Below are 9,922 nucleotides of genomic sequence, written 5' to 3'. Positions count from 1 at the left end.
GAACATTAAATGAAGAGGGTTTCCAAAGCCAAAACTGTTTTTCCCTACACACAGGCTTATGAAAGAGTATAAAAGTTACTGGGCTGTTTCATTACTAGTATTTGCAGGAAGTATAACCACAGTATAGCATATTATCAAAAGATTTTATGACTTAAGGAAATTGAGTATCACTGCATTAGAGCCAAAAATAGGGCATGTTGCCCAAGGGTTATATGAGCAGTGCTCTGAATTGCTGCTTATGGCATTCCACTTGCTTTCTCTAATGTGTGTTACAGAAGCGTTCCAGGCTTTCCAACACTCCAGGATACACCTGCAGGCACTAGGCAAACATACTGGCACTGTCAAGATCCTCTCTCATCTGCCCAGCCAGCCACAGTAGTGAGGAGACAAAGCATAGTGAGACATGAGAACAGGGGGAAATGAAGATAGGTATCAGACAGTAGGAAGTTGGTAGTGTCAGATGGAAGATGGAATACCAAACAGGCAATACTAATATAATGTTTGCATCATGGCAATTGTACACAGAGATTCCTCAAGATGCAGTGCTGAAATACAATCTTTACTTCTCAAATAGAGTATCTGATATTTGTGAGCCTGAAGCAATCACTGTTCCACAGTTAAATCCCAAAACAGCATCCAGACATTTAATTTCCTCTACAGTCATCTCAAATGGAGTGACACAAGGGGTATTAAGACAAAGCATTTTAAAATGCAAGTCCTTGGGCATGTGCTGACAAACCCCTTTGCTGAATGTACGCTATCAGCAAGAGATAGCTCAGATTAAGTTTCTCATTTGGAAGCCTCAGACTCTAAATGGCAGTTAATTTAATATCTTAATCAGATTAGTACGCGTCTGAAAACAGTTTCACTAAGAGACTGGATGATCTCTAGGAGGTCACCGATTATAGGGAACTCTGAATAAGGCACATCCATCCCTCTTGGGGTTTGTGAAGAGCCCAGTTACCTGTAGAAACTTCATACTTGGACCATGTGTAACACAAACGAACTATCATATAATTTAGGGAAAGTCCTTCAAACCTCAGCGACCTGAGTAGTTCCCCATTGAGCTTCAATAGGATTGTTTTGCACCACAGAACCCTTTGATTTCAGATTCCTTGGGAGCAGGGACCAAATATCTCCTTAATGTATGGTGCTTTACAGACACTGTTACTCAAACTATACAGTCCTTTTAATTCATGGGGATTTCCGGCATATTCACCATATAGAGGCTGAATGACAGTAGTAGTGGAATCGATTATTAGAAAGTCTTTGTCCTTCACTACAATAATCAAGTACTGCTAAGTTTTTGACTCAAGCTTAACTCTTCCTGTTCACAAAGCATCAAACTGCCAGCTTGATTAAGTGTTTGCAACCATTAGGAAAGGCAAAAGAAAGTGTCACCTTAACTGATGCATAAGCTATTTAATATTGTAAAACCCAAAGTAAAAAAGCAAGTTATATAACCTGCAGAGAAGAGAAATCCTACCTTCACAATCCGATCACTTCCACAGGTCACCATTAGTCCCCTAGAAATGTCCATAGACATGTGGGAAATGTTGTGTTTTCCTTCATGAAAGGTTGCCAGGGAAGTACGACTAGTAAAAGAAAACAGCTTAAATAAAAACCATCTATTAGACATTAAAACTGGATGGCGTCATTGCAGCAATACAAAATAAAGCATTTACAGGGAAATTTCTGAAAAGCTAATAAGTTAGACCTGACAACATCGCCTACCTACATGACAATGAAATAATCAGTAAGCTCTGCCCAGAGTACACTGAATTATAGGAGTGACACATGCTTACCTGGGCTCCCACTTGATATTTGGAAGTCCCTCAAAACACAACACAAAGGAAAACAGGAACATGGTAGAGAATACAGTTCTTTACTTCTAACATTTAACAGCTGTAAAGTCTACTTTCCAACAAGCTTCTCAACTTTTCTTCCAGCTGTATTGGCTACTAGATTAAGCAAGTGGCTGCTGCCCCTCTTCTCCTCACCCCCCTCCCCTTCAAAATGTGTGCAAAGAAGCCCCAAAAGAACCACCAATGTAATACAAGCAAGTTAACCTGACTGTGAGGCATCAATGTTTGCTGCCTTGTGAAAGACAGAGGTCAATAATATTTCCACGCTGGTAACTTATGTATATTCTTTCCTGTGAGAAGGCTGCACATTAGAACTTGAAGGTATCGGATACATAAGTAAGAGTTCCTTATTTACATATTGATTATAAACATGGTATGTAGTTTCTGACATTTAATAAAAAGGCTGATTACAAACAGATGGAGCCAGAGCTGCCAGAATTGTAACCAGAGAACTTAAAAGCTACCAGTTAGGTTCCTCCAAAAGTTTCAGCCTTTAGTGTATAAAGTCAGTAATGGAACAACATCAGATCTTTAAGCATACTCACTCTTCATCTTTGATTGACTCAAAGCAAGAGTCACAGACACGGACCTGGAACTCAAAGCCCATGATTGGGTAGCTGGACCGCTTAGTGCTGCACTTGCCACACACTGCTTGACCACATTTTCTGCAGTGATGCTTCAAAGAAGAATTAAAATAAGATGGACATTTCAGGACACGAAGCGCTACTTGAGAACTCCCAAATCATCAGGAGGGATGACCAAAGAAATTATGTAACATCCTATGATAGTTACCTTTCAAAACCAGTTGTAACCAAGGACCAAGAATCCCTGGGTTATATGCCAGCCCCAGGGAATTTTGCCACTGACTTCCAATAGAGACAGGATTTTACCCATATACTCTACACAGTGGTTCTCATACTTTTGTACTGGTGAATCCTTTCACACAGCAACCCTCTAAGTGTGACCCCCCTCCCCATAAACATACAAAAAAGTGTTTTTGTTTTTTTTAATTTAACATCATTATAAATGCTCGAGGCAAAGCAGGGTTTGGGGTGGAGGCTGACAGATCACAACCCCACCCCCCGCCATGTAATTACCTCATGACCCCCAGTTTGAGATGGTAATTACATGTAATTACCATCTCAACCCCCAGTTTGAGATCCCCTGCTCTACATCCCTTTTCTCCAAGGGATCTGAGGGAAAGTGCCTTACAAAATGAAAGATGTTCTTTACACTCTTGCCTTCACTATCATCAAGGGTTGGGGGGGGGGGGGGAGAGGGAAGAGGGGAGAGGGAAGAGGGGCATGAGCATGAGTGGATTTCTCCTGGAACATTCAGGAGGTGAAAGTTCCTTTCAACATTTACAAGAGATTCACACTCTGGCGTAACTGAAGGAGGGCAAGGCCATTAGTGCTTCAGCACACCGTAAGGTGCTCAATTTAAGGCTGACATTTTGGTAGTAATTTGCCAGTATAAGATTGTAGGCCATTTTGTGCATTCAGTATTTACTAACTGTAGCTCTTTCTTACATGCACACTTGTGCGCAAAACAGGTTTTACTTTTTTTAAACCCCATTATTCCCACACAGGACAACCCAATTTAATGCTTTTTTTCCACTGTACTTGGTAACTTCTCAGCACCAAGTTGAAATTTCCTGATTCACAACACTTTGCTGGCAACGCAGACGCCAATGACCTCTGCTGCTTTATAGTATGTCTTTCTACTCATTTTTTCCTTTTCAAAAACGGATTGGAGATGAAGTTTAGAAGTGCTGAACAGCAAGTCAGGTATAAAGCTAGAACACCACTGACACCAAATTCTTTACACAATGAACAGCACCATGAATGATTTACAACCACATCCTCACCTGTCTCAACCCTAGTGTCTTTGTGTCCCACATCTGCTTTATATTCCAGAAGAAAGGCTGTTCACATTTCTGACAAGAATCACTTTCTAACCACTGAGGAGCCTAGTGGGGGAGGGAGAAATAAATACTCTTAGCACATGTTCAAAATCAGCAAGGTTATGAACAGCTCGGGTTTTCATTTTTGTTTTCAAATGAAGATATATAGTGAAATTTAAATACATTTCAAGAGAAGCCCCCTCTATCAGCTATGGACATTACAAACAATACACAAGAAAATCTGAATTGCTTCACATTCAGTGCGAAAGTTGGCCACACTCTAAAAGCAACTTGAGAATTCAGTGCTGAACTGTGTGCAGAAGGCAGTCATAATTATAGTTATCTGTTACAAAGATCTTTATGCTCTTCTCTCACAGTTTTTACCCCACAGCATTTCTTGTTCCTGCCCTAATGAGAAAACCTGCTAAGATGCATCTGAATTACTGGATTGCTGCTGGGGTTGTAGACCCCCGGGTCTTGCTGCCAGGACGATTCAGAATGGCTACAAAGTAATCTAAGATACAGAAACTCTACAGTGAATCAATTACTCCCTCAGAAGCTGTCATTCTCATCATGTCCTTTTCCTGGGGCTGTAGCATTTGAAGCAATTAAGAAAACTTATCAGCTGCAACCCCCAACCCTTTGCCCTCACTCTAAGTATACACATGCCTCTGCTTCCTTATCCGGAAATAATGCTTGACTATATTGGGCTCTCTGGATGATGCGAGATATAGATATGCTAAGTAGTACTAACATTCTCAGATATTAGTGTGCTATAGCAGAGTATTCAAAGCATAACTCTGAAGTTAATACTTGCATTTTTTAGTAAGGTACTTTTGTGGGATGATACAGAATAGTTCTAGGGCACCTCCTTATGTGTTGGGTAAATATTCCCATGCATCTGATAAGGACCATATACCCTGAAAGCTATTTCAAGGTTAGTTTAACGCCCTTAAATTTCACACCACTGCAGTATTGCACTTGTCTCTTTTTCTATTCTCTTGGGCATATTATTGTTCTGTGATGAATCACTTCCCATCTCAAATTTCAGAATAACCATGACTACCCACACTGACTGCTGATTCAGTCTCTCCACATTCCATAATGCTCTCTCTCAATAGACTACACAGTAAGTGACATCCATTAACATTCCTTTTTCCATCACATTGGTGGACCTTCCTAAAATAGATGCATCAGTAAAAGAGTAGCAAATTCTTGATGGACAACAAGTCAATTAAGAGTGAGTGAATATTGAAAATGAAAGACTGTCTCCATTTCAATAATGATGTGATGACAGTTTCAGGGGCCATTGTTTTCATCTCCTGCCCATTTGGGTTCCCACTATTGGTTCAGTGGCTTCTGTTTCTCATTTCTCAATCTCTATTTAATGGCAGAAAATAGATAAGCCATTACAGAAGTACAGTACAAACCAACGGATAATACATTATTAAAAACTACCAAAGTTTAATCCAAACTCCCACTAAAAATCTATGCTGCTAGTTTTGGGAATTTCCTCACCATGCTGCCAACAAGGGTCTAAAAAGCTCTAGTGCATGAAGATTTTGTCTAGTCCATACTTTGTTCTTTAACTTGGTAAACAAAAAAACAAGCTCCATAAAAATCATCTCCTCACTGCTCTAGAGGAATTTTCAAAGGCAGTGTATTCAGCTCTATTACAGCACCACGTAATGACTACGCCTATGTCTACACTAGCGAGCTTACAGTGGCACAGCTGTACCGATGCAGCTGCGCCGCTGTAAGATCGCTCATATATCCGCTCTATGCCAATGCAAGAGAGCTCTCCCACTGACATAAAAAACCCCACCTCTACAAGCAGCTGTAGCTATGTTGGCAGGAGAAGCTCTTCCGCCAACATCGCCAGTGTGAACAGTGTTCTTTTGTCAATGTAACTTATATCGCTCGGTGTGTGGTTTTTTTTCCCCCCACACCCATGAGTGAAAAATTATACTGAGAAAAGTGGTAGTGTAGACATGGCCCTACACCAATCCTAAACTAGTTAACAGATTCTGGAGGAGAAAAAGGAATCTATGGGTTTGTCTATGCTGTGCGTTAGTGCACACCAGCTGGAGGTGTAGATTCTACTGTGCACCAGCATGCCGTGACCTAACTGGCTTGTGTGGACCTTAGAAGTGCTCTCATGCATGCTGATGTCAGACTACATCACATGGTGTAGGCAAGCCCTTTGTTTAGCACTCAGCAGCAGTCTCTTATTTGTTCCCTTTGCACAGCACCTAGCACCATGGGGTTCTGGTCCAACATGGGCTCCTAGGTGGTACCACAATATGTATAATGAAGACAACAGTGCTTGTGGCTTTGAAGATCCCTTACAAAGAAAAACAGGGTGTGCAGAGACAGAACTGAGAAAAAGCAGTAAGAGCAGTCTATCACCAAGCCATTTTTGGTTGGCCTGACAGCATTAGTGTACTGGTGGCAAGAAACTACATCTTCACAGGCTACACAGATTTTTCTATAGCACTTTATTTCACAATACACTAAGGAACATGTAACACAGAACAGGTCTCAAGCCATGCATAAACAATACTTCATTTTATGTCACTTTTATTTAGTGATCAAGGGCTCTTTAAAATCTGGCTACTCCGTGAATGACTTCTATACTTTTAATATCCTTTTTGAGGAGAGAGGGGAAGGGCTAAACTACAATACCATTTTACTGAGATAACTCAAAGCAAATATTTTGTCAAGTCTGCATAATCCTACAGGGAATTCAATACAGTCTGCATTAGGGAGTTGCCTCCTGTAGTACCCTACAGGATTCTTTCCAATTATATTAACGAGAACAGATGTGAAGAGGCTGTACCTTTAGGTCAAGCATGGCAGAGATCTATTATGTGGTCCATCCTTGTCTTTAATATGGAAGTGTGGTCTGGGGGAGTTGAGGTTTCAACATGCAAAGCTTCACCTTTGTCCACATGGCCAGACTTGCACTGAACAAATCTCAAGGGTCTTCGTGGACTTTGTCACTGCCTTTATCTTTATGGTAATCTGATACTTTTCATGGAAGCTGAGGCACTGAACGCCGATTCCTGGACAGTTACCAATGCTTGGTTAATTTGGGGTGCCCTGATCTAGGATGACAGAATAAGCTGGAAAGCATAGCCATTGCAGAGTTCACAAAGCGGTAGTACCAGATCCTCTGATCTAGCACATGTGCTTACCTCTTCTCTGCTGATATCCATATTCCAAACAGCAATTCCTCCATCAGCTGAACATGAGATCAGTTGCCGCGTGAGCTGGATGTAACAAATGGCCTGCACCTTGTCACTGGAAATGAAGTGGCCACTATTAATTCTTCCAAACAATTAAGCAAAAGCAACATCCCTAACAGGTCTGGGTTTGAATTTTTAAGAGTCACCTGGAAAGCTGAAAACAATGTCAGTAACCAGGCACTGTCAGCCGTAGAACTATTTTAAAGCAAGACCACTAAGTAGTAACCTAAAGTGCTTGAAACGGAGAATCAAAGTTTAGAAGCTGGACTTGGTACCCTCATTGCCAAGTGTGATTTCAGCACTGAAGTAGCTGCGATAGAACAAAGTGTTAGCATAGGAAGCAGCTCATTTGACCTGTAAGCTGAAGATACAGCATCATGTCAGTGTTTTGCTAGTGAAGCCTAACAAACGGAATGCATCTCAGGTGACAGGTGTCTGAACTGAGCAGAACTGCAAATACGCCCCTTCTTCATCCACACTTGGAACGCAACAGAACACCAAATTATCAGGAGACAATTGTGAGAAAATAGCCATCAAGGAATTATGTCCTTAAAGATTCTACTGGAAACCCTTTTGCTGATGTATGAGTTGTTAGGGTTGGCAGAATTCAATTTAAAAGATTGATATTTATTTTCATCTATTTAAGTTTTTTTAGTTGCAGGAAATTATGGAGGAGTCAGACCACAGGGTGGTTAGAATAAATTAACAACAGTAGATGTGGATTCAAAAAGTTATAAACTTTTAACAGTTAAAACAAATTGTCAAAATCACGTCAAATAAATGAGATAAATATCTTTAAATCAAACTAAATAGTTTTCAGACAAAGTACAAAAAATGCTGCTTCCCTGTAAGTTTTGATTATTATTGATGGAAGTATTTTTTCCTTGTTTGCGCGCATGTAGTGGAAATTGGCGTTTACTGACGTTTACCAATAAAAATCTAATCCTGTCAAGCCTAGTTATTGTGATTCAATTTCTTAATCTCTTTCCCCCCACAAGTTCCTGTTTCCTTTAAGTATGGTGTTCACTCGCTGTGTGAATATTGACTTTCTTCAAGGAAGAAAACTGACTTACAGAAAAACAAGAATCTGTTTTTGATATAGCTGTCCAGAACGGAAATCTGTTGTGGATCTCCTCACTTTTAGTCACAGCTTGCAAAACAGTGAAAATTCAGTTTTTAGTTCAGAAAGAAAAAAAGACTGCTTTTGAAATGGAATGATATTTCCCACACTTTGTAAAAATTCCGCCACCTTCTGTCCAGTGTGAGATTAGACAGGAAAAAACTAATAGCTGATACACACAATCTTCCCAACAGGATACATGGAGGAGGAGTGAAAGAAGCAGTGGAAGGTCTTCCAGTCACGTAGGTGTCAAATTACACTATTGTAGCCAATATGTAAAAATGAACAGTTGCATGTCAATGCACAGAAGAGTGGGAATTCATGTGCACTTGTGAGAAGTCAGCATAGGTACTTTAAAAATACTAACTATGCCAGTAAAATAATTCTGTGATTTCATGACTAGTGTCTAAGATGAAGAAGCAGCAATAGAACAAAGGATTCTATATATACACACGCTACTATGCGGATGTCATTATACATTTCCACCCCCTTCCTGCACAAGCATCTTAATGAAGGGTACATTATAGCAGTGGGATTTGACCTCCATGCAGCAAAACCTTACAATATTAGATGGAACACAGCTACAACACTGCAAACAAGGGTAGTCATAGTATTTTCACCCATCTCTTTATTCTGTGAACTATATTTATTCTCTGATCTCATTACTTCCCACATTTAAGTCATAGCCAAGAGAACAAAAAGGCCCCTTATGACAGTAATGCTGCTCTGACATTTGTTCCCCACAGTTCCCATGCATCACTGTCTTAAGAGAATGCCCTGAAATATGCTATCTTGTCTAGTTATTATTCACAATACTTGGGAGCTTGTCACATTTAGTCTTTCTACAACCCCACAAACTAGTTAAGTATTTGGAAAAAAATAAAACAGGAAGTCACTGCTACATACTGATGGCCCTGAAGCAACAGTGTTCGGCCTTTCCTTCCACCAATATCCCACAGGATAATGCTGTGATCGGATGCTCCAGAGAAGAGTAGCCGTTGAACAGGATCCCACCACAGGGAAGCAACACTTCCTTTAAAAAAAAAAAATTGGGTGAAGTAATCTCTTTTATTGGACTAGGAGAGAAGCTTTGGAGCTCATTCACAGCTCTTCATTCATGCTTCTGTTAGATCAAAGGTGAGAGTTAGTAAAGAAACTCGCAGCCTAACAGTTTAAAGTCACTGAACTATCATTAGTTGGACAATCAAACTTCAAAAGACAAAGGATGGTGAGCAATGGGATAATTTGGTTTGGTAGAACTAATGCATATTTCTAAAATGCTCATTGTTCATGAAAGGTTTCAGAGTAACAGCCGTGTTAGTCTGTATTCGCAAAAAGAAAAGGAGTACTTGTGGCACCTTAGAGACTAACCAATTTATTTGAGCATAGGAAAGTTCAGGTTTTCACATAAAGCCATTTTTGTTTGAAAGAAATTTAAATACTAACATCTAATAAAGAACAAGATAAGATGCTAAGCAATGAGTTGGGTTTTCTAACAATGACAGATGAGCTATGAATTAGGTTAACAGCTTTCTCAAGTATATGCATCAGCAGCCTAACAAATTGTGTTTAATGCCATTCTTACTGGGCTCTTTGTAAGGTGAACATAGCCACTGTGACAACTGAATAGAGCAGGCAGCAATTCGTTCATAACACCAATACTTTAACAAGACAATAATGCATAAAACTGGCAGTTGAGAGGAATACAAATGATCTCAGTCATCATACACTGACCTCTTACATAATTAGCTCTGAATACAGTTGTGCTCTGACAGTTTATTCCAAA

The 9,922-nt window shown here is 40.0% G+C and overlaps 1 protein-coding gene across 1 annotated transcript in view; it reads right to left on the bottom strand.

Moving 5' to 3' along the window:
- The window catches only part of WDFY1 (WD repeat and FYVE domain containing 1), a 45,315-nt gene that overhangs the window by 6,702 nt on the left and 28,691 nt on the right, over positions 1–9,922 (bottom strand). The window contains exons 7-11 of the mRNA XM_073359932.2: positions 9,043–9,169; positions 6,966–7,071; positions 3,733–3,834; positions 2,411–2,541; positions 1,487–1,595 (exon numbers count right to left, since the gene is read on the bottom strand). Coding sequence (XP_073216033.2) covers positions 1,487–1,595; positions 2,411–2,541; positions 3,733–3,834; positions 6,966–7,071; positions 9,043–9,169 — 575 coding nt within the window. The remainder of the gene's footprint in view (positions 1–1,486; positions 1,596–2,410; positions 2,542–3,732; positions 3,835–6,965; positions 7,072–9,042; positions 9,170–9,922) is intronic.

Source organism: Lepidochelys kempii, chromosome 9 (assembly GCF_965140285.1).
Source record: "Lepidochelys kempii isolate rLepKem1 chromosome 9, rLepKem1.hap1, whole genome shotgun sequence".
Lineage (NCBI taxonomy): Eukaryota > Metazoa > Chordata > Testudines > Cheloniidae > Lepidochelys > Lepidochelys kempii.
The sequence above is the reverse complement of the archived record's forward strand: the minus strand, read 5'-3'. Positions and strand labels throughout refer to the sequence as shown.